Genomic DNA, 25,038 nt, shown 5'->3' with positions numbered 1-25,038 from the left:
TGCAGGGCGTAATGGTGTGTGTGTGTGTTGCAGGGCGTAATGATGGTGTGTGTGTTGCAGGGCGTAATGGTGGTGTGTGTGTTGCAGGGCGTAATGGTGGTGTGTGTGTTGCAGGGCGTAATGGTGTGTGTGTGTTGCAGGGCGTAATGGTGTGTGTGTGTTGCAGGGCGTAATGGTGGTGTGTGTGTTGCAGGGCGTAATGGTGGTGTGTGTGTGTGTGTGTTGCAGGGCGTAATGATGTGTGTGTGTTGCAGGGCGTAATGGTGGTGTGTGTCTTGCAGGGCGTAATGGTGGTGTGTGTGTTGCAGGGCGTAATGGTGGTGTGTGTGTTGCAGGGCGTAATGGTGGTGTGTGTGTGGCAGGGCGTAATGGTGGTGTGTGTGTGGCAGGGCGTAATGGTGGTGTGTGTGTTGCAGGGCGTGATGGTGTGTGTGTGTGTTGCAGGGCGTGATTGTGTGTGTGTTGCAGGGCGTAATGGTGTGTGTGTGTTGCAGGGCGTAATGGTGGTGTGTGTGTTGCAGGGCGTAATGGTGGTGTGTGTGTGTGTGGCAGGGCGTAATGGTGGTGTGTGTGTGGCACGGCGTAATGGTGGTGTGTGTGTTGCAGGGCGTAATGGTGATGGTGTGTGTGTGCGTTGCAGGGCGTGATGGTGTGTGTGTGCGTTGCAGGGCGTAATGGTTGTGTGTGTGTGTGTGTTGCAGGGCGTAATGATGGTGTGTGTGTTGCAGGGCGTAATGGTGGTGTGTGTGTTGCAGGGCGTAATGGTGGTGTGTGTGTTGCAGGGCGTAATGGTGTGTGTGTGTTGCAGGGCGTAATGGTGTGTGTGTGTGTGTTGCAGGGCGTAATGGTGGTGTGTGTGTTGCAGGGCGTAATGGTGGTGTGTGTGTGTGTGTGTGTTGCAGGGCGTAATGATGTGTGTGTGTTGCAGGGCGTAATGATGTGTGTGTGTTGCAGGGCGTAATGGTGGTGTGTGTGTTGCAGGGCGTAATGGTGGTGTGTGTGTTGCAGGGCGTAATGGTGGTGTGTGTGTTGCAGGGCGTAATGGTGGTGTGTGTGTGGCAGGGCGTAATGGTGGTGTGTGTGTGGCAGGGCGTAATGTTGGTGTGTGTGTTGCAGGGCGTAATGGTGATGGTGTGTGTGTGTGTTGCAGGGCGTGATGGTGTGTGTGTTGCAGGGCGTAATGGTGTGTGTGTGTGTTGCAGGGCGTAATGATGGTGTGTGTGTTGCAGGGCGTAATGGTGGTGTGTGTGTTGCAGGGCGTAATGGTGGTGTGTGTGTTGCAGGGCGTAATGGTGGTGTGTGTGTTGCAGGGCGTAATGGTGGTGTGTGTGTTGCAGGGCGTAATGGTGGTGTGTGTGTTGCAGGGCGTAATGATGGTGTGTGTGTGTGTTGCAGGGCGTAATGATGACGTGAAGTGTTTCTGCTGTGACGGGGGTCTGAGATGCTGGGAGTCAGGTGACGACCCCTGGGTGGAGCACGCCAAATGGTTCCCTAGGTAACCACCCATTACATCACTGCCGTCTTGGTCCAGTTCCTGCCTGACCTAGATAAAAAGGCACCAATGGCTGTGTGCCACGTCATGGATTAGACAGTCGGGCCTCAAATTGTTATATCATACTGTATGATGTGGTTAGCTGATATGTTAAACACTTATCCAGGCTTTGTTAGGCTGCGGTCCAAACCCTTAAGACACACCCTCGTCCACTTACCCGCCTTATGCCCTTGAGGGAATCCCCGTCACCATCTTGGAGGGCGGTCCAAATAATTAGCCAAGCAAGGGAAGTTTGCAACATAAACCCCTCGGCCCTCATTTTTAGTGGGCTTTTCGTGTGTATAATGATGTTCACTCCGAGCCTGAAACTTCCCATAATTCAATTCACCACGATTGAACATCCGCTAAGAAAAGTCCCCGAAAACGTAAAAACAACATCCATGGAGAAGTCAACATGCAAAAGTAAAAACAAATGCAAATAAGTTACAAATTGTGCTACTAACGCACATGATGGCACAAACACGTCTCGTAAAAAGTAAATATGTTTTTGTTTGGTTTTGGGAAATTGTAGAAATATTTTTTTTTCCTTCAGAAGTTCTAGCTAGGCAGGCTAACGTTAGCTAGCAAATTAATTAGTTAACTATCACACAGTAGGCATCTATTAATAATTATATAGTTAATATAAGTAGACATGCAATTATAATTGGCTGTAGAGCATATAAAGCACCCATAAGCTACCGGTGGCTGAAAACACACTCATCGCGGGATGAATGAGTGACGAATTTCCGGCCAAGGGCGGTCCATTTAAAATGAAATCCTTCCTCCCTCGCCCTGCGGGTGTAAACTCGTCAGACGTCATCAGAAGTCTCCACTTAATTTGAGGGCTGAGGGGAGAGGGTGTGTCTTAAGTGTTTGGACCGCAGCCTAAGATCTGCCGTGTGTCTGCAATGCAACCAGGCAGGAACTCAACGTGTGTGTGTTAGGTACTGCGAGTGCCTTCAAAGTATTCACACCCATTGACCTTTTCCACATTTTGTTGTTACAAAGTGGATTTGTCTTTTATTTTTGTCAACGATCTACACAAAATACCCGAGTGTTAACTATTGTAAAAAAATATATAATAATAGGAAAATTAATCACTAATACAGTATAACTTGATCAGTATTCAACCCCCGGAGTCAATCACCATCTTCTCAAAATTCTCGTCAAATTTCTGGATAAACAATAGCCTAAAACACAAGGCCAAATATACACCAGAGTTTTTATTTTTATCTCACCTTTATTTAACCAGGTAGGCCAGTTGAGAACAAGTTCTCATTTCCAACTGCGACCTGGCCAAGATGAAGCAAAGCAGTGCGACACAAACAACAACACAGTTACACATAAACAAACGTAGGTTCAAGAACAATAGATAAGTATATATACATTGAGTGCAAATGTAATAAGATTAGGGAGGTAATGCAATAAATAGGCTGTAGAGGTGAAATAATTACAATTTAGCATTAACACTGGAGTGATCGATGTGCAGATGATGAATGTGCAAGTAGAGCTACTGGGGTGCAAAGGAGCAAAAAATAAATGACAATATGGGGATGAGGTAGTTGGGTGGGTTATTTACAGATGGGCTGTGTACAGGTGCAATGATCGGTAAGCTGCTCTGACATCTGATGCTTAAAGTTAGTGAGGGAGATATGAGTCTCCAGCTTCGGTGATTTTTTGCAATTCGTTCCAGTCATTGGCAGCAGAGAACTGGAAGGAAAGGCAGCCAAATTAGTAGTTTGCTTTGGGGATGACCAGTGAAATATACTTGCTGGAGCACGTGCTACAGGTGGGTGCTGCTATGGTGACCAGTGAGCTGAGATAAGGCAGAGCTTTACCTAGCAAAGACTTATAGATGACCTGGAGCCAGTGGGTTTGGCGACGAATATGAAGCAAGGGCCAGCCAACGAGAGCATACAGGTCGCATTGGTGGGTAGTATATGGGGCTTTGGTGAGTATTGGTGGGTAGTATATGGGGCTTCGGATGACACTGTGATAGACTACATCCAGTTTTCTGAGTAGAGTGTTGGAGGTTGTTTTGTAAATGGCATCGCCGAAGTCAAGGATCGGTAGGATAGTGCGTTTTACGAGGGTATGTTTGGCAGCATGAGTGAAGAATGCTTTGTTTCAAGATTTAATTTTGGATTGGAGATGCTTACTGTGAGTCCGGAATGAGCGTTTACAGTCTAACCAGACATCTAGGTATTTGTAGTTGTCCACGTATTCTAATTCAGAACCGTCCAGAGTAGTGATACTAGACAGGCGGGCGGGTGCGGGCAGCGATCGTCCAAAGAAGGGCCAGAAGTATACAGAATGGTATTGTCTGCGTAGAGGTGGATCAGAGGATCACCAGCAGCAAGAGCGACATCATTGATGTATACAGAGAAGAGATTCGGCCCGAGAATTGAACCCTGTGGCACCCTCATAGAGACTGCCAGAGGCCCGGACAACAGGCCCTCCGATTTGACACGCTGAACTCTGTCTGAGAAGTAGTTGGTGAACCAGGCGAGGCAGTCATTTGAGAAACCAAGGCTGTTTAGTTTGCCGATAAGAATGTGGTGATTGACAGAGTCGAAATCCTTTGCAAGGTTGATGAAGACAGCTGCACAGTATTGTCTTTTAACGATTGCGTTTATGATATTGTTTAGGAGCTTGAGCGTGGCTGAGGCGCAACCATGACCAGCTCGGAAACCAGATTGCATAGCGGAGAAGGTACGGTGGGATTCGAAATGGTCAGTAATCTGTTTAACTTGGCTTTCGAAGACTTTAGAAAGGCAGGGTGGGATAGATATAGATCTGTAACAGTTTGGTTCTAGAGTGTCTTCCCCTTTGAAGAGGGGGATGACCGCGGCAGCTTTCCAATCTTTCTAGATCTTTGACGATACGAAAGAGTTTTAACAGGCTAGTAATAGGGGTTGCAACAATTTGCGGCAGAGCATTTTAGAAAAAGAGGGTCCAGATTGTCGAGCCCAGCTGATTTGTTGGGGTCCAGATTTTGCAACTCTTTCAGAACATCAGCTATCTGGATTTTGGGTGAAGGAGAAATGGGTTTGGGCAAGTTTGGGCAAGTTGCTGTGGGGGGTGCAGGGCTGTTGACCAGAGTAGGGGTAGCCAGGTGGAAAGCATGGCCAGACGTAGAAAAATCCTTATTGAAATTCTCAATTATCGTGAATTTATCGGTGGTGACAGTGTTTCCTAGTCTCAGTGCAGTGGGCAGCTGGGAAGAGGTGCTTTTATTCTCCATGGACTTTAGTGTCCTAGAACTGCCTGTGTATATTGGTTCCTAACTTCCCTGAAAAGTTGCATATCGTGGGGGCTATTCAATGCTAATGCAATATGCCACCGGATGTTTTTGTGCTGGTCAAGGGCAGACAGGTCTGGAGTGAACCAAGGGCTATATCTGTTCCTGGTTCTACATTTTTTGAATGGGGCATGCTTATTTAAGATGGTGAGGAAAGCACTTTTAAAAAATAACCAGGAATCCTCTACTGGCAGAATGAGATCAATATCCTTCCAGGATACCCGGGCCAGGTCGATTAGAAAGGCCTGCTCGCAGAAGTGATTTAGGGAGCGTTTGACAGTGATGAGGGGTGGTCGTTTGACCGTGAACCCATTACGGATGCAGGCAATGAGGCAGTGATTGCTGATCCTGGTTGAAGACAGCGGAGGTGTATTTAGAGGGCAGGTTGGTCAGGATGATATCTATGAGTGTGCGTGTGTTTACGTATTTAGGGTTATACGTGGTAGGTTCCATGATAATTTGTGTGAGATTGAGGGCATCAAGCTTAGATTGTAGGATGCCCGGGATGTTAAGCATGTCCCAGTTTAGATCACCTAGCATTACAAGCTGTGAAGATTGATGGGGGGCAATCAATTCACATATGGTGTCCAGGGCACAGCTGGGGGCAGAGGGTGGTCTATAGCAAGCGGCAACATTGAGGGACTTATTTCTAGATAGCTGAATTTTTGGAAGTAGAAGCTTGAATTGTTTTGGTACAGACCTGGATAGTATGACAGAACTCTGCAGGCTGTCTCTGCAGTAGATTGCATCTCCGCCCCCATTGGCAGTTCTATCTTGTTGGAAAGTGTTATAGTTAGGGATGGAAAAGCCAGGACTTTTGGTGGCCTTCCGGACATCCGGATTGGCAGAGTGTGCTAAGGCAGTGAATAAAACAAACTTGGGGAGGAGACTTCTAATGTTAACATACATGAAACCAAGGTGGCTTTTATGGTTACAGAAGTCAACAAATGAGAGCGCCTGGGGAATGGGAGTGGAGCAAGGCACTGCAGGGCCTGGGGAATGGGAGTGGAGCAAGGCACTGCAGGGCCTGGGGAATGGGAGTGGAGCTAGGCACTGCAGGGCCTGGGGAATGGGAGTGGAGCTAGGCACTGCAGGGCCTGGGGAATGGGAGTGGAGCTAGGCACTGCAGGGCCTGGGGAATGGGAGTGGAGCTAGGCACTGCAGGGCCTGGGGAATGGGAGTGGAGCAAGGCACTGCAGGGCCTGGGGAATGGGAGTGGAGCTTGGCACTGCAGGGCCTGGGGAATGGGAGTGATGCTGGGCACTGCAAGGCCTGGGGAATGGGAGGGGAGCTGGGCAAAAAAAAGTTTGAAATATCCAATAAATGTCGTTCCACTTCATGATTGTGTCCCACTTGTTGTTGATTCTTCACAAAAAAATACAGTTTTATATCTTTATGTTTGAAGCCTGAAATGTGGCAAAAGGTCGCAAAGTTCAAGGGGGCCGAATACTTTCGCAAGGCACTGTATATTAATGTGACTATGGTAACCTGCCAGTATATATTAATGTGACTGGTAACCTGTCAGTATATATTAATGTAACTATGGTAACCTCCAGGTGTCAGCATATATTAATGTAACTATGGTAACCTGACAGTATATTTTAATGTAACTATGGTAACCTCCAGGTGTGTGTACCTGCTCCAGGAGAAAGGTCAGGAGTTTGTCCATCAGATCCAGGCTCGCTTCCCTCGCCTCTTTGAACAGGTAACACCTGCTTATACACCTTATTCACACCATTGTTTATTTACCAACAATCACATTTTCTAACGGGCTAGGCATTGAAATGGCCTGTTGAAGCAAAAACAGAACTCTTCCTAAAGTGTAGAAACGTCCTAAAGTGTAACTGCTAAACATGGGGCGGCAGGTAGCCTAGTGGTTAGAGTGCTGAGCCAGTAACCAGCAGGTAGCCTAGTGGTTAGAGTGCTGAGCCAGTAACCAGCAGGTAGCCTAGTGGTTAGAGCGCTGAGCCAGTAACCAGCAGGTAGCCTAGTGGTTAGAGTGCTGAGCCAGTAACCAGCAGGTAACCTAGTGGTTAGAGCGTTGGGCCAGTAACCAGCAGGTAGCCTAGTGGTTAGAGTGCTGAGCCAGTAACCAGCAGGTAGCCTAGTAGTTAGAGCGCTGAGCCAGTAACCAGCAGGTAGCCTAGTGGTTAGAGCGCTGAGCCAGTAACCAGCAGGTAGCCAAGTGGTTAGAGCGCTGAGCCAGTAACCAGCAGGTAGCCAAGTGTTTAGAGCGCTGAGCCAGTAACCAGCAGGTAGCCTAGTGGTTAGAGCGCTGAGCCAGTAACCAGCAGGTAGCCTAGTGGTTAGAGCGCTGAGCCAGTAACCAGCAGGTAGCCTAGTGGTTAGAGTGCTGAGCCAGTAACCAGCAGGTAACCTAGTGGTTAGAGCGCTGAGCCAGTAACCGAAAGGTTGCTAGATTGAATCTCTGAGCTGACGAGGTAAAAATCTGTGGTTCTGCCCCTGAAGAAGGCAGTTAACCCACTGTTCATAACTGATTTGCCTAGTTAATAAATAAAGGTAAAAAAATAAATATAAAAAACCTACTCACTAAAACTAAGTTATGTTATTTTGGATACCCTGAAGAGCTAGTGTATTGTCATTGTTATCTGCCCTGATTATAAAAATACCTAACTGTTTATTAGCCGTCTGGTAGAACATTGAGCTGTGAATAAAGTAGGGATGTTCACGGTTAATCGAATATCCGGATATCCAAATGGACTTGTGTTCATTTTTTGTAGTGTTTTTTTCCCAGCCTATTTTATCAGTGAAAAGCGTTGTTATAAATGAAATTACATTATCCTTGTGACATTGTTACATAAAACGATATACACTATATATACAAAGTATGTGGACACTCCTTCAAATTAGTTGATTCGGCTATTTCAACCACACTCGTTGCTGACAAGTGCTTAAAATCAAGCACACCGCCATGCAATCTCCATAGACAAACATTGGCAGTAGAATGGCCTTACTGAAGAGCTCAGTGACTTTCAATGTGGCACTGTCATAGGATGCCACCTTTCCAACGAGTCAGTTTGTCAAATTTCAGCCGTGCTGGAGCTGCCCCAGTCAACTGTAAGTGCTTTTATTGTGAAGTGGAAGCGTGTAGGAGCAACAATAGCTCAGCCACGAAGTGGTAGGCCACACAAGCTCAAGAACGGGACCGCCAATTGCTGTCCTCGGTTGCAACACTCACTACTGAGTTCCAAACTGCCTCTGGAAGCAACACAATAACGGTTTGTCGGGAGTGTCATGAAATGGGTTTCCATGGCCGTGCAGCCGCACACAAGCCTAAGATCACCACGCGCAATACCAAGCATCAGCTGGAGTGGTGTAAATCTCGCCGCCATTGGACTTTGGAGCAGTGGAAACATGTTATCTGGAGTTATGAATCACTCTTCATTATCTGGCAGTCCGACGGCCGACTCTGGGTTTGGTGGATGCCAGGAGAACGCTACCTGCCCCAATGCATAGTGCTAACTGTAAAGTTTGGTGGAGGAGGAATAATGGTCTAGGGCTGTTTTTCATGGTTTGAGCTAGGCCCCTTAGTTCCAGGGAAGGGAAACCTTTACGCTACAGCATACGATGACATTCTAGACAATTCTGTGCTTCCAACTTTGTGGCAACAGTTTGTGGAAGGCCCTTTCCTGTTTCAGTATGACAATGCCCCTGTGCACAACGCGAGATCCAGACTGAAATGGTTTGTCGAGATCAGTGTTGAAGAACTTGACTGGCCTGCATATAGCCCTGACCTCAACCCAATCAAACACCTTTGGGTTGAAATGGAACGCCGACTGCGAGCCAGGCCTAATCGGTCAACATCAGTGCCCGACCTCTCTAATGCTCTTGTGGCTGAATGGAAGCAAGAAGATACTTGCTTGGGCCAGGTGTGCCAAGCTTGTAGTGTCATACCCCTGAAGACTTGAAGCTAATCGCTGCTAAAGGTGCATCAACAAAGTACTGAGTAAAGCTTCTGAATACTTAAGTAAAAGTAGCCAACAAGTGCTCAGCATATGTGGGAACTCTTTCAAGACTCTTGGAAAAGCCTTACAGGTGAAGCTGATTGAGAGAATGCCAAGATTGTGCAAAGCTGTCATCAAGGCGCTGGGTAGCTATTTGGTTAAATATTTAGTCTTAAGGTTTGGGGGTAGAAGCTGTTCAGGGTCCTTCCTGTTGGTTCCAGACTTGGTACATCGGTACCATGCGGTAGCAGAGAGAACAGTCTATGACTTGGGTGGATGGAGTCTTTGACCATTTTTAGGGCCTTCCTCTGACACCGCCTGGTTTAGAGGTCCTGGATGGCAGGGAGCCTTGATCCCAGTGATCAAATCAAATTGTATTGGACACATACACCAGCAGATGTTGATGCGAGTGTAGCGAAATGCTTGTGCTTCTAGTTCTGACAGTGCAGTAATATCTAACAAGTAATCTAACAATTCCACAACAACTACATAACATACACAAATCTGAAGGGATGGAATAAGAATATGTACATATAAATATACGGATGACCGAGCGGCATAGGCAAGATGCAATAGATGGTATAAAATTCAGTATATACAGTGGGGCAAAAAAGTATTTAGTCAGCCACCAATTGTGCAAGTTCTCCCACTTAAAAAGATGAGGCCTGTAATTTTCATCATATGTACACTTCAACTATGACAGACAAAATGACAAAAAAAATCCAGAAAATCACATTGTAGGATTTTTAATGAATTTATTTGCAAATTATGGTGGAAAATAAGTATTTGGTCAATAACAAAAGTTTATCTTAATACTTTGTTATATACCCTTTGTTGGCAATGACAGAGGTCAAACGTTTTCTGAAAGTCTTCACAAGGTTTTCACACGCTGTTGATGGTATTTTGGCCCATTCCTCCATGCAGATCTCCTCTAGAGCAGTGATGTTTTGGGGCTGTTGCTGGGCAACACGGACTTTCAACTCCATCCAAATATTTTCTATGGGGTTGAGATCTGGAGACTGGCTAGGCCACTCCAGGACCTTGAAATGCTTCTTACGAAGCCACTCCTTCGTTGCCCAGGCGGTGTGTTTGGGATCATTGTCATGCTGAAAGACCCAGCCACGTTTCATCTTCAATGCCCTTGCTGATGGAAGGAGGTTTTCACTCAAAATCTCACGATACGTGGCCCCATTCATTCTTTCCTTTACACGGATCAGTCGTCCTGGTCCCTTTTCAGAAAAACAGCCCCAAAGCATGATGTTTCCACCCCCATGCTTCACAGTAGGTATGGTATTCTTTGGATGCAACTCAGCATTCTTTGTCCTCCAAACACGACAAGTTGAGTTTTTACCAAAAAGTTATATTTTGGTTTCATCTGACCATATGACATTCTCCCAATCTTCTTCTGGATCATCCAAATGCTCTCTAGCAAACTTCAGAAGGGCCTGGACATGTACTGGCTTAAGCAGGGGACACGTCTGGCACTGCAGGATTTGAGTCCCTGGCGGCGTAGTGTGTTACTGATGGTAGGCTTTGAACTTTGGTCCCAGCTCTCTGCAGGTCATTCACTAGGTCCCCCCGTGTGGTTCAGGGATTTTTGCTCACCATTCTTGTGATAATTTTGACCACACGGTGTGAGATCTTGTGTGGAGCCCCAGATCGAGGGAGATTATCAGTGGTCTTGTATGTCTTCCATTTCCTAATAATTGACCTATTGCAGATTGTCTTCCCAGCCTGGTGCAGGTCTACACTTTTGTTTCTAGTGTCCTTTGACAGCTCTTTGGTGTTGGCCATAGTAGAGTTTGGAGTGTGACTGTTTGAGGTTGTGGACAGGTGTCTTTTATACTGATAACAAGTTCAAACAGGTGCCATTAATACAGGTAACAAGTGGAGGACAGTGGAACCTCTTAAAGAAGAAGTTACAGGTCTGTGAGAGCCAGAAATCTTGCTTGTTTGTAGGTGACCAAATACTTATTTTCCACCATAATTTGCAAATAAATTCATAAAAAATCCTACAATGTGAAGTTGAAGTGTACGTATGATGAAAATTACAGGCCTCTCATCTTTTTAAGTAGGACAACTTGCACAATTGGTGGCTGACTAAATACTTTTTTGCCCCACTGTACATATGAGATAAGTAATGTAAGATATGTAAACATTATTAAAATTGCATTGTTAAAGTCACTAGTGATCCATTTATTGAAGTGGCTAATTATTTGAGTCTGCATGTTTAACAGTCTGATGGCCTTGAGATAAAAGCTGTTTTTCAGTCTCTCGGTCCCAGCTTTGATGCACCTGTACTGACCTCGCCTTCTGGGTGATGTATTGGGCTGTACGCACTACCCACTGTATCACCTTGCGGTCGGATGCCAAGCAGTTGCCATACCAAGCGGTGATGCAGCCAGTCAAGATACTGTCAATGTCAATGGTGCAGCTGTAGAACTTTGAGGGTCTGGGGGCCCATGACAAGTATTTTCAACCTCCTGAGGGGGAAGAAGTGTTGCCATGTCCTCTTCATGACTGTGTGTCTGGACCATGATAGATCCTTAGTGATGTGGACACCGAGGAACTTGAAGCTCTCGACCTGCTCCACTACAGCCCTGTCGATGATAATGTGGGCGTGCTCCTTTTCCTGTAATCCATCAATCAACTCCTTGGTCTTACTGACGTTGAGGGAGAGGTTGTTGTCCTGGCACCACGCTGCCAGTTCTCTGACCTCTTCCATTGTAGGCTGTCTCATCGCCATAGGTGATCAGGCCTACCACGTCGTGTCACAAGCGAACTTGACGTTGTAGTTGTGCGAGGCCATGCAGTCGTGGGTCAACAGGGAGTACAGGAAGGGACTGAGCACACACCCCTGAGGGGCCCCCATGTTGAGGATCAGCATGGTGGATGTGTTGTTACTCTCACAACCTGAGGGCAGCTCGTCAGGAAGTCCAGGATCCAGTTGCAGAGGTAGGTGTTCAGTCCCAGGGTCCTGAGCTTGGATGGCACTATGGTGTTGAACATTGAGCTGTAATCAATGAACAGCATTCTCAAGTAGAGTTCCTCTTATCCAGGTGGGAAAGGGCACTCTGGAGTGCAATGAAGATTGCGTCGTCTGTGGATTTATTGGGGCGGTATGCGAAGTGGATTAGGTGCAGGATATCTGAGATGATGGTGTTGTGAGCCATGACCAGCCTATCAAAAGCATTTCATGGCAACAGATGTGTGTTTTATGTTACCTATGTTGTTCTTAGGCACAAGGACTATGGTGGTCTGATTTGAAACATGTAGGTATTACATACTGGGTCAGGGAGAGGTTGAAAATGTCAGTGGAGACGCATGCCAGTACGCATCCTGGTAATCCATCTGTCCCTGTGGCCTTGTGAATGTTAACCTGTGTTAAACGTCTTAAATCACATCGGCTACGGAGATTGCATTTTTTTTTTTTTGACCATGCTGACCTTAGGAAAAAAATATATATATTTGATTAGTGAAATACTGTCAAATGCCTAGAATAAACCTGTATTATCTGACTGATCTGATCAGAAAGTTAACTCTCTCCTGGCCCCTCCCCCTACAGCTCCTAACCAATGGGGACAGCAGCTCCAGAGAGTTTGTGGACCCCCCGGGTGAGTGACTCCTGACTTCAACTGAATTTAAACCTTGACAGATTGTTGATATCACTGTTCAGCCATGAGACAGACCTCCACTATGTTGATATCACTGTTAACTTCCTCCCACCTCTTTTCTATTTCTACTTCTTGCTGTCCCCCCCACCTCAGGTGAGGAGCGCTCGGAGGATGCCGTGATGATGAATACTGCGGTGGTTGTGTCGTCACTAGAGATGGGGTTTGAGCGTGGCCTGGTGAAGCAGACAGTCCAGAGTAAGATTCTGACCAGCGGAGAGAACTACAAGACAGTCCAGGAACTGGTCTCAGACCTGCTGAGTGCAGAAGATCAGAAGAGAGAGGAGGAGCGAGAGATGCTGGCCGAGGAGATGGCTTCTGGTACGACAAACATTCTGAAACACGTCTCTGAGCTGTCTGTTTAAACTACTATGACATGCTGAATGTACCGAGCTGTCTGTTTGAACTACTGGCACACAGCTTGTACACCCATGCATACCCCACAAGACATGCCACCAGAGGTCTCTTCACAGTCCCCAAGTCCAAAACAGACTATGGGAGGTGCACAGTACTACATAGAGCCATGACTACATGGAACTCTGTTCCACATCAGGTAACTGATGCAGCAGTAGAATCAGATTTAAAAAAAGTTAAATGCACCTTATGGAACAGCGAGGACTGTGAAGAGAGACACACACTGCACACACTTACAGTTCATTCTCCCTGTCCTTGTCTGAGTCTGTAATACCAACATGTTTCAAGCAGACCACCATAGTCCCTGTGCCCAAGAACACTAAGGTAACCTGCATAAATGACTACAGAGCCGTAACACTCACGACTGTAACACTCAGTCCCCTCCCATCCTGTACTCCCTGTTCACTCATGACTGCACGGCCAGGCATGACTCCAACACCATCATTAAGTTTGCCGATGACACAACAGTGGTAGGCATAATCACTGACAATGACGAGACAGCCTATAGGGAGGAGGTCAGAGACCTGACCGTGTGGTGCCAAGACAACAACCTCTCCATCAACATGATCAAGACAAAGGAGATGATTGTGGACTACATGAAAAGGAGGACCGAGCACGACCCCATTCTCATCGACAGGGCTGTAGTGGAGCAGGTTGAGAGCTTCAAGTTCCTTGGTGTCCACATCCCCAACAAACTAACATGGTTCAAACACACCAAAACAGTCATGAAGAGGGCACAACAAAACCTCTCCCCCTCAGGAAACAGAAAGATTTGGCATGTGTCCTCAGATCCTCAAAAGGTTCTACAGCTGCACCATCAAGAGCATCCTGACTGGTTGAATCACTGCCTGGTATGGCAATTGCTCGGCCTCCGACCCCAAGGCACTACAGAGGGTAGTGCGTACGGCCCAGTACATCACTGGGGCCAAGGTTCCTGCCATCCAGGATCTCTATACCAGGCAGTGTCAGAGCAAGGCCCTAAAAATTGTTAGACTCCAGCCACCCTAGTCAGACTGTTCTCTCTGCTACCGCACGGCAAGCGGTACCGGAGAGCCAAGTCTAGATCCAAGAGGCTTCCCAAGCCATAAGACTGAACATCTAATCAAATGGCTACGCAGACCATTTGCATCTTCCCCTCCCCCTTTTTTACACTGCTGCTACTCTGTTATTATCTACAGTGGCTTGTACAGAGTCAATGTGGAGGCTATAAAGTATTCACCTCCCTTAGCATTTTTCTTATTTTGTTGCCTTACAACCTGGAATTAAAATTGATTTTTGCGGGGGGTTGTATCATTTGATTTACACAACATGCCAACTACTTTGAAGATGTAAAACAAACAAAAAAGTAGAAAATTAAACTGAAAACTTGAGCTTGCGTAACTATTCACCCCCCCAAAGTCCATGCTTGGTAGAGACACCTTTTGCAGAAATTACAGCTGCAAGTCTCTTGGGGTATGTCTCTATAAGCTTGGCACATCTAGCCACTGGGATTTTTGCCCATTCTTCAAGGCAAAACTTCTCCAGCTCCTTCAAGTTGGATGGGTTCCGCTGGTGTACAGCAATCTTTAAGTCATACCACAGATTCTCAATTGGATTGAGGTCTCGGCTTTGACTAGGCCATTCCAAGAAATTTAAATGTTTCCCCTTAAACCACTTGAGTGTTGCTTTAGCAGTATGCTTAGGGTCATTGTCCTGCTGGAAGGTGAACCGCCGTCCCTGTCTCAAATCTCTGGAAGACTGAAACAGGTTTCCCTCAAGAATTTCCCTGTATTTAGCGCCATCCATCATTCCTTCAATTCTGTCCTGTTTCCCAGTTTTCGGGTGATGAGAGGTGTTGGGTTTGTGCCAGACATCGTGTTTTCCTTGATGGCCAAAAAGCTCAATTTTAGTCTCATCTGGCCAGAGTACCTTCTTCCATATGTTTGGGGAGTCTCCCACATGCCTTTTGGCAAACACCAAATGTGTTTGCTTATTTTTTTTTTCTTTAAGCAATGGCTTTTTTTCTGGCCACTCTTCCGTAAAGCCCAGCTCTGTGGAGTGTACGGCTTAAAGTGGTCCTATGGACAGATACTCCAATCTCTGCTGTGTAGCTTTGCAGCTCCTTCAGGGTTATCTTTGGTCTCTTTGTTGCCTCTGATTAATGCCCTCCTTGCCTGGTCCGTGAGTTTTGGTGGGTGACTCTCTCTTGGCAGGTTTGTTGTGGTGCCATATTCTTTCCATTTTTTTATCATGGATTTAATGGTGCTTGTGGGATGTTCAAAAATTCTGATATTTTTTAATAACCCAACCCTGATCTGTACTTCTCCACAACTTTTTCCCTGACCTGTTTGGAGAGCTCCTTGGTCTTCATCGTGCCGCTTGCTTTGTGGTGCCCCTTGCTTAGGGGTGTTGCAGACTCTGGGGCCTTTCAGAACAGGTGAAATATACTGAGATCATGTGACAGATCGTGTGACACTTAGATTGCACACAGGTGGACATTATTTAACTAATAATGTGACTTCTGAAGGTAATTGGTTACACCAGATCTTATTTAGGGGCTTCATAGCAAAGGGGGTGAAAACATATGCACCACTTTTCCTTTTTTTTGTGTGTGTATAATTATTTGAAACAAGTTCCTTTTCTCACTTCACCAATTTGGACAATTTTGTTTGACCACTACATGCAATCCAAATAAAAATCAATTTAAATGACAGGTTGTAATGCAACAAAATAGGAAAAATGCCAAGGGGGGTGAATACTTTATAGCCTCCACATTGACTCTGTACCGTAATACCCTGTATATAGCCTCCACATTGACTCTGTACCGTAATACCCTGTATATAGCCTCCACATTGACTCTGTACCGTAATACCCTGTATATAGCATCCACACTGACTCTGTACCGGTACCCCCTGTATATAGGCTCCACATTGACTCTGTACCGGTACCCCCTGTATAAGCCTCCACATTGACTCTGTACCGTAATACCCTGTATATAGCCTCCACATTGACTCTGTACCGGTAACCCCTGTATATAGCCTCCACGTTGACTCTGTACCGGTAACCCCTGTATATAGCCTCCACATTGACTCTGTACCGGTACCCCCTGTATTTTGCCTACACATTGACTCTGTACGGTAATACCCTGTATATAGCCTCCACATTGACTCTGTACTGGTACCCCCTGTATATAGCCTCCACATTGACTCTGTACCGGTAACCCCTGTATATAGCCTACCCCCTGTATATAGCCTCCACATTGACTCTGTACGGTAATACCCTGTATATAGCCTCCACATTGACTCTGTACTGGTACCCCCTGTATATAGCCTCCACATTGACTCTGTACTGGTACCCCCTGTATATAGCCTCCACATTGACTCTGTACCGGTACCCCCTGTATATAGCCTCCACATTGACTCTGTACCGGTACCCCCTCTGTATAGCCTCCACATTGACTCTGTACCGTAACACCCCTATATATAACTTCCACATTGACTCTGTACCGTAATACCCTGTATATAGCCTCCACATTGACTCTGTACCGGTACCCCCTGTATATAGCCTCCACATTGACTCTGTACCGTAATACCCTGTATATAGCCTCCACATTGACTCTGTACTGGTACCCCCTGTATATAGCCTCCACATTGACTGTACCGTAATACCCTGTATATAGCCTCCACATTGACTCTGTACCGGTACCCCCTGTATATAGCCTCCACATTGACTCTGTACTGGTACCCCCTGTATTTTGCCTCCACATTGACTCTGTACGGTAATACCCTGTATATAGCCTCCACATTGACTCTGTACCGTAATACCCTGTATATAGCCTCCACATTGACTCTGTACCGTAATACCCTGTATATAGCCTCCACATTGACTCTGTACCATAATACCCTGTATATAACCTCCACATTGACTCTGTACTGGTACCCCCTGTATATAGCCTCCACATTGACTGTACCGTAATACCCTGTATATAGCCTCCACATTGACTCTGTACCGGTACCCCCTGTATATAGCCTCCACATTGACTATGTACTGGTACCCCCTGTATTTTGCCTCCACATTGACTGTACGGTAATACCCTGTATTTAGCCTCCACATTGACTCTGTACCGTAATACCCTGTATATAGCCTCCACATTGACTCTGTACCGCAATACCCTGTATATAGCCTCCACATTGACTCTGTACCGGTACCCCCTGTATATAGCCTCCACATTGACTCTGTACTGGTACCCCCTGTATATAGCCTCCACATTGACTCTGTACCGTAATACCCTGTATATAGCCTCCACATTGACTCTGTACCGTAATACCCTGTATATAGCCTCCACATTGACTCTGTACTGGTACCCCCTGTTTATAGCCTCCACATTGACTCTGTACCGTAATACCCTGTATTTTGCCTCCACATTGACACTGTACCGTAATACCATGTATATAGCCTCCACATTGACACTCCCCCATAATGGTTTGAAGAGATTTTAGCACATTTATTACAAAGAAAAAAACTGAAATATCACAAGTTTTCAGACCCTTTACTCAGTACTTTGTTGAAGCACCTTTGGTAGAGATTACAGCCTTGAGTCTTCTTGGGTTTGACGCTACAAGCTTGGCACACCTGCATTTGCAGAATTTCTCCCATTCTTCTCTGCAGATCTGTCAGGTTGGATGGGGAGTGTCGCTGCACAGCTATTTTCAGCTCTTTCCAGAGATGTTCGATTGGGTTCAAGTCTGGGCTATGGCTGGGCCACTTAAGGACATTTTAGAGACTTGACCCAAAGCCGTTGTCTTGGCTGTGTGCTTAGGGTCATTGTCCTGTTGGAAGATCAACCTTCGCTCCAGTCTGAGGTCCTGAGCGCTCTGGAGCAGGTTTTGATCAAGGATCTCACAGTGCTTTTCTCTGTTAATCTTTCCCTCAATCCTGACTAGCCTCCTAGTCCCTGCCACTGAAAAACTTTCCCACAGCATGATGCTGCCACTGTGTCACCGTAGGGATGGTGCCAGGTTTCCTCCAGACGTGACGCTTGGCATTCAGGCCCAGGAGTTAGTTCTTAGTTTCATCAGACCAGAGAATCTTGTTTCTCAAGATCAGTCCTTTAGTTGACTTTTGGCAAACTCCAAGCGGGCTGTCATGTGCCTTTTACTGGGGAGTGGCTTCCGTTCTGCCACTCTACCATAAAGGCCTGATTGGTGGATTGCTGCAGAGATGGTTGACCTTCTGGAAGGTTCCCCCATCTCCACAGAGGAACTCTGGAGCTCTGTCAGAATGACCATCGGGTTCTTGGTCACCTCCCTGACCAAGGCCCTTCTCCCCCGATTGCTCAGTTTGGCCAGGCGGCCAGCACATGGAAGAGTCTTGGTGGTATCAAACTTCTTCTATTTAAGAGTGAGACCACTGTGTTCTTGGGGACCTTAAATGTTACATATTGTGTTGGTACTCTTCCATAGATCTGTGCCTCGACACAATCCTGTCTCGGGGCTCTACATACAATTCCTTCCACCTCATGGCTTTGTTTTTGCTCTGACATGCACTGTCAACTGTGGGACCTTATATAGACAGGTGTGTGCCTTTCCAAATCATGTCCAATCAATTGAATTTACCACAGGTGTACTTCAATCAGGTTGAAGGATGACCAATGGAAACATGACGCATCTGAGCTCAATTTCGAGTCTCATAGCAAAGGGTCTGAATCATTTAAATTTTTTTATAAATGTGCAAACATTTCTAACCCTGTTTTCGCTTTGTCATTATGGGGTATTGTGTGTAGATTGAGGACATTGTATTTATATAAACAATTTTAGAATAATTCTTTAACGTAACAATGTGGAAATGTCAAGGGGTCTGAATACTTTCCCAATGCGCTGTATGTATGGTGGTATTATAAATGTTGTATTGTAGATATGTAGTGGTGAAATAAAGTTATATACCATTTTTATTTTTGCCAAAGAAATGTTGGCCTCTAGGAAGAGTAGCTGCTACTACTGCTACTATTGAGATTCTCCCCAAGTGAACCTAACCCAACTCTCTCTCCCCCTGCCCCCTCTCTTCTCTCTCTTTCTCTCTCTTTCTCTCTCTTTCTCTCTCTTTCTTTCTCTCTCTCTCTTTCTCTCTCTTTCTCTCTTCCAGACGGTCATTCATTCTTAAAGAGACACCAGGCAGCGTTGGTCCAGCGCCTGAAGAGTGTTGAGTCTGTCCTGGAGCACCTCCGAGAGCAGAACGTCATCAGTACGTCTGCTTATATACTACTACATGTTATATACTACTAGCTACTACTACATTTTATATACTACTACATGTTATAAAGTACAACATGTTATATACTACTAGCTACTACTACATGTTATATATGACTAGCTACTACTACATGTTATATATGACTAGCTACTACTACATGTTATATAATACTGCATGTTATGTGTATATATATATATATATATATATATATATAATACTAATCCTATACTAGCGGCATCCTGCACTTAAGGGCGGTAAATTATATACTACTAGTAACTACATTAAGGTACTATATTTGTGAAGAGTCGATCCTGGACCACCTCAGAGAGCAGAACATCATCAGTATGTTTGTTTATATCTACAGTACTACTATACTACTAATATACTACTGCAGTACATTGAAATACTACCATCTTCTACTATATTAGAATATTTATGTTCTGAAGAGTGACATTAACCCCTGACCTCTAACCCCTGACCCCTGTCTCTTCAGGTGGAGAGGAATACAGTGGTCTCCAAGGCCAGTCCTCCCAGCAGCAGACAGCCAAACTGATAGACTTGGTCTTGACTAAAGGGAACGCAGCAGCTGAGGTCTTCAGGAACTGGATCCAGAAGAACGATGTCTACCTGCTCAGAGACCTCATGGGTAAAACTTCACCTCTGACCCCTAACCTGCTCAGACCTCATGGGTAAAACATCACCTCTGACCCCTAACCCGAACCTGCTCAGAGACCTCATGGGTAAATCATTACCTGTGACCCCAAACCTGCTCAGAGACCTCATGGGTAAAAACATCACCTCAGGCCCCTAACGTCTGACATCCAATTGGAGAACACACTCTTTTATTGTTCGTTTGACAATTGTTTGAGCCTTCCTTTGAGGACTTGCACTGGGCCTCCATTGAGGTTCCATGTGGCAAGCAGTACCGATAAATGGCCACTAGATGCCAGTAGAGACCTACTCTTGGGTCTACCCTGTCTAACCATCAGTTTTAGTGACCTTATTCCATCAATATGTCGATACCACTCCACAACCGATTTCAGGTCTTGACCACTAATGTCCAATTGGGTGAGCAATGATGGTCCTCCCCCACCAGACCAGACAGACTGCCCCTAGAACTACTGTTACACCAGACCGACTGCCCCTAGAACTACTGTTACACCAGACAGACAGACAGACAGAAAGACTGCCCCTAGAACTACTGTTACACCAGACCAGACAGACTGCCCCTAGAACTACTGTTACACCAGACAGACAGACTGCCCCTAGATCTACTGTTACACCAGACAAACAGACTGCCCCTAGAACTACTGTTACACCAGACCAGACAGACTGCCCCTAGAACTACTGTTACACCAGACAGACTGCGCCTAGAACTACTGTTACACCAGACCAGACAGGCTGCCCCTAGATCTACTGTTACACCAGACAAACAGACATCCCCTAGAACTACTGTTACACCAGACCAGACAGGCTGCCCCTAGAACTACTGTTACACCAGACAGACAGACAGCCCCTAGAACTACTGTTACACCAGACAGACAGACAGACAGACTGCGCTTAGAACTACTGTTAAACCAGACCAGACAGACTTCCCCTAGAACTACTGTTACACCAGACCAGACAGACTGTCCCTAGAACTACTGTTACACCAGACAGATTGCCCCTAGAACTACTGTTACACCAGACCAGACAGACTGCCCCTAGAACTACTGTTACACCAGACAGACTGCCCCTAGAACTACTGTTACACCAGGCAGACTGCCCCTAGATTTACTGTTACACCAGACAGACTGCCCCTAGATCTACTGTTACACCAGACCAGACAGACTGCCCCTAGAACTACTGTTACACCAGACAGACTGCCCCTAGATCTACTGTTACACCAGACAGACAGACTGCCTGCCCCTAGAACTACTGTTACACCAGACAGACTGCCCCTAGATCTACTGTTACACCAGACCAGACAGACTGCCCCTAGAACTACTGTTACACCAGACAGACTGCCCCTAGAACTACTGTTACACCAGACAGACTGCTTCTAGAACTACTTTTACACCAGACTAGACAGACTGCTCCTAGAACTGTTACACCAGACAGACAGACTGCCCCTAGAACTACTGTTACACCAGACAGACAGACTGCCCTTAGAACTACTGGTACACCAGACAGACTGCCCCTAGATTTACTGTTACACCAGACAGACAGACTGCCCCTAGAACTACTGTTACACCAGACAGACTGCCCCTAGATCTACTGTTACACCAGACAGACAGACTGCCCCTAGATCTACTGTTACACCAGACAGACAGACTGTCCCTAGATCTACTGTTACACCAGACAGACACTGCCCCTAGAACAACTGTTTCACCAGACAATCAGACTGCCCCTAAAACTACTGTTACACCAGACAGACAGACTGCCGCTAGAACTACTGTTACACCAGACAGACAGACTGCCCCTAGAACTACTGTTACACCAGTGAGACAGACTGCCCCTAGAACTCCTGTTACACCAGACCAGACAGACTGCCCCTAGAACTACTGTTACACCAGACCAGACAGACTGCTCCTAGAACTACTGTTACACCAGACAGACAGACTGCCGCTAGAACTACTGTTACACCAGACAGACAGACTGCCCCTAGAACTACTGTTACACCAGTGAGACAGACTGCCCCTAGAACTCCTGTTACACCAGACCAGACAGACTGCCCCTAGAACTACTGTTACACCAGACCAGACAGACTGCTCCTAGAACTACTGTTACACCAGTGAGACAGACTGCCCCTAGAACTCCTGTTACACCAGACCAGACAGACTGCCCCTAGAACTACTGTTACACCAGACAGACTGCTCCTAGAACTACTGTTACACCAGACAGACTGCCCCTAGAACTACTGTTACACCAGACCAGACAGACAGACTGCCCCTAGAACTACTGTTACACAGGACCAGACAGACTGCCCCTAGAACTACTGTTACACCAGACAGACTGCCCCTAGAACTGCTGTTACACCAGACAGACTGCCTCTAGAACTACTTTTACACCAGACTAGACAGACTGCTCCTAGAACTGTTACACCAGACAGACTGCCCCTAGAACTACTGTTACACCAGACAGACAGACTGCCCTTAGAACTACTGTTACACCAGACAGACAGACTGCCCTTAGAACTACTGGTACACCAGACCAGACAGACTGCCCCTAGAACAACTATTTCACCAGACAGACTGCCCCTAAAACTACTGTTACACCAGACAGACTGCCCCTAGATTTACTGTTACACCAGACAGACAGACTGCCCCTAGAACTACTGTTACACCAGACAGACTGCCCCTAGAACTACTGTTACACCAGACCAGACAGACTGCCCCTAGAACTACTGTTACACCAGACAGACAGACTGCCCCTAGATCTACTGTTACACCAGACAGACTGCCCCTATATCTACTGTTACACCAGACAGACTGCCCCTAGATCTACTTTTACACCAGACCATACAGACAGACTGCCCCTAGAACTACTGTTACACCAGACAGACTGCCCCTAGATCTACTGTTACACCAGACAGACTGCCCCTAGATCTACTGTTACACCAGACAGACAGACTGCCCCTAGATCTACTGTTACCCCAGACCAGACAGACTTCCCCTAGAACTACTGTTACACCAGACAGACTGCATCTAGCAGTACTGTTACACCAGACCAGACCAGACAGAATGTCCCTAGAACTACTGTTACACCAGACAGACAGACTGCCCCTAGAACTACTGTTACACCAGACCAGACAGACTGCCCCTAGAACTACTGTTACACCAGACAGACTGCCCCTAGAACTACTGTTACACCAGACAGACAGACTGCCCCTAGATCTACTGTTACACCAGACAGACACTGCCCCTAGATCTACTGTTACACCAGACAGACACTGCCCCTAGATTTACTGTTACACCAGACAGACAGACTGACCCTAGAACTACTGTTACACCAGACAGACTGCCCCTAGAACTACTGTTAGACCAGACCAGACCGACAGACTTCCCCTAGAACTACTGTTACACCAGACCAGACAGACTGCCCCTAGAACTACTGTTACACCAGACCAGACAGACTGCCCCTAGAACTACTGTTACACCAGACAGACAGACAGCCCCTAAATCTACTGTTGCACCAGACTGCCTTTGCCCTCTTGGGATGACAAGTCAGGTCTCACAGTTTTAGTTAAGCCTTCATCTCTGAGTCAGTCAACTACAGACAGTGAGATAAAACACAGCGGAATGGATAGACATTGTCCTGTCTTCTAATAGTACATGATTATGCAGTGATAGCCACAGGATTGGAGGAGTTGCAGGGCTTTGATTTGGAGGTTTTTAACAGAGTTGTGAGCTGGAGTAAAGCTGTGTAGAAACTGAAGTTTATTGCTTCTTCTGCAGAAACCCTTAATTCTACAGCTTCAACCATTCAGACCTCCTGAGGCCCTGTCCTCTGACTCCTTCCCACCACTGACTGGCCCTTCTCAACCAGGAGCGTTAGATCCCTATGCTAAGGGTTCAGCAAGCAGGAAGAGAGTACTATTACTGTAGATCAGGAACAGTTCCCCAGAAACAGTATAGTGATACAGAAGGTGTCATATAGTAATGTAGGGTTGCCATGTAGTAACTCCCTCTCTTCTGCTTCTCCTCCAGACACAGAACAGCAGGGCTCCCAGGGTGGAGTGGAGCAGGCTCAGTGTGCTGTTGTCAAAGTACAACCAATAGGTGCATGATAATGGATGGTACTCCTAAATACCAGTGTTGTCGGAGTGATTCCCAATCTGAGTCCCCTTCTAACATTTTAAAGACATGCCCACCACATGGATCTACTCCGACCCCACGCCTGGAACCCATAACTCACCCTAGGTCAGAGAGGAAGATTCAGGTCTGGAACCTATAACTCACCCTAGGTCAGAGAGGGAGATTCAGGTCTGGAACCCATAACTCACCCTAGGTCAGAGAGGAAGATTCAGGTCTGGAACCTATAACTCACCCTAGGTCAGAGAGAGAGATTCAGGTCTGGAACCCATAACTCACCCTAGGTCAGAGAGGGAGATTCAGGTCTAGAACCCATAACACACCATAGCTCAGAGAGGGAGATTCAGGTCTGGAACCTATAACACAGCCTAGGTCAGAGAGGAAGATTCAAGTGTGGGAAATACAGATAGATAAACCAACAGTGATTGTGGGGGATTCTAATCTAGGACGTATTCTAGATTTTTTATATTCTAATGTACAGGTGGATAGTTTCCCTGGGGCCAACTCTTATCATATTAACAGTGTTTTCAAGAAGCTTCAATCAAACCCAATGCCCGAGAAGATAGTGTTGTCTGTAGGCCTCAACAATTGTTTGGGGAGGCAAACGCCAACTACATCTTGGAAGCAACTGCAGCAACTGTTGAGGACTAGTAAGGAGGCCTTTCCCAATGCAACAGTTTATGTACCATTCATACATTACTCAGACTAGCTATCGATCAGTAGTGTATCTTACAGAAGCTGAATAACGTCATAGTGGAGAGATGGGATTTTTTTAATTACCTTAGTAAACTTAGGTTTCGCACAGACCCCTGGGATCCGGTTCACTGGAGTAGGGATACAGCTTCTGACATTGTAAAGTACTGTCTAGAACAATGTAATGTTCACTTACAACTCCCCAACATTCTAACATTTAACCTTCCAAGATACCAGGAAAAGCTTTTTTATTCTACATTGATAATAATTCTCTGTACACAAACCTTGATATCAAATTAGGTCTACAAGCAGTTGCAAATGCCTTTCAGAGGTATCCTGTTTAAGTCAACCGTAGAGAGTTATCCTGACCCCAGTTAACCGTAGAGAGTTATCCTGGACTTGTTGGAGTTGAGCCTCACCAGAAACGACTGAGTTCAATGTG

General features: G+C 46.2%; 1 protein-coding gene across 6 annotated transcripts in view; it reads left to right on the top strand.

Annotated features, from left to right (window-relative positions):
- LOC110533228 (baculoviral IAP repeat containing 2) overlaps window positions 1–25,038 on the top strand; it is an 80,262-nt gene that overhangs the window by 41,405 nt on the left and 13,819 nt on the right. For all 6 annotated transcript variants that reach the window (XM_036989432.1, XM_036989429.1, XM_036989428.1 and 3 more), the window contains 6 exons: window positions 1,396–1,495; window positions 6,459–6,537; window positions 12,363–12,411; window positions 12,565–12,789; window positions 19,003–19,101; window positions 19,604–19,756. In XM_036989432.1, coding sequence (XP_036845327.1) covers window positions 1,396–1,495; window positions 6,459–6,537; window positions 12,363–12,411; window positions 12,565–12,789; window positions 19,003–19,101; window positions 19,604–19,756 — 705 coding nt within the window. The remainder of the gene's footprint in view (window positions 1–1,395; window positions 1,496–6,458; window positions 6,538–12,362; window positions 12,412–12,564; window positions 12,790–19,002; window positions 19,102–19,603; window positions 19,757–25,038) is intronic.

The sequence above is a fragment of the Oncorhynchus mykiss genome, chromosome 10 (assembly GCF_013265735.2).
Source record: "Oncorhynchus mykiss isolate Arlee chromosome 10, USDA_OmykA_1.1, whole genome shotgun sequence".
Taxonomy (NCBI): Eukaryota; Metazoa; Chordata; class Actinopteri; order Salmoniformes; family Salmonidae; genus Oncorhynchus; species Oncorhynchus mykiss.
This window is presented reverse-complemented; position numbering and strand designations above follow the sequence as displayed.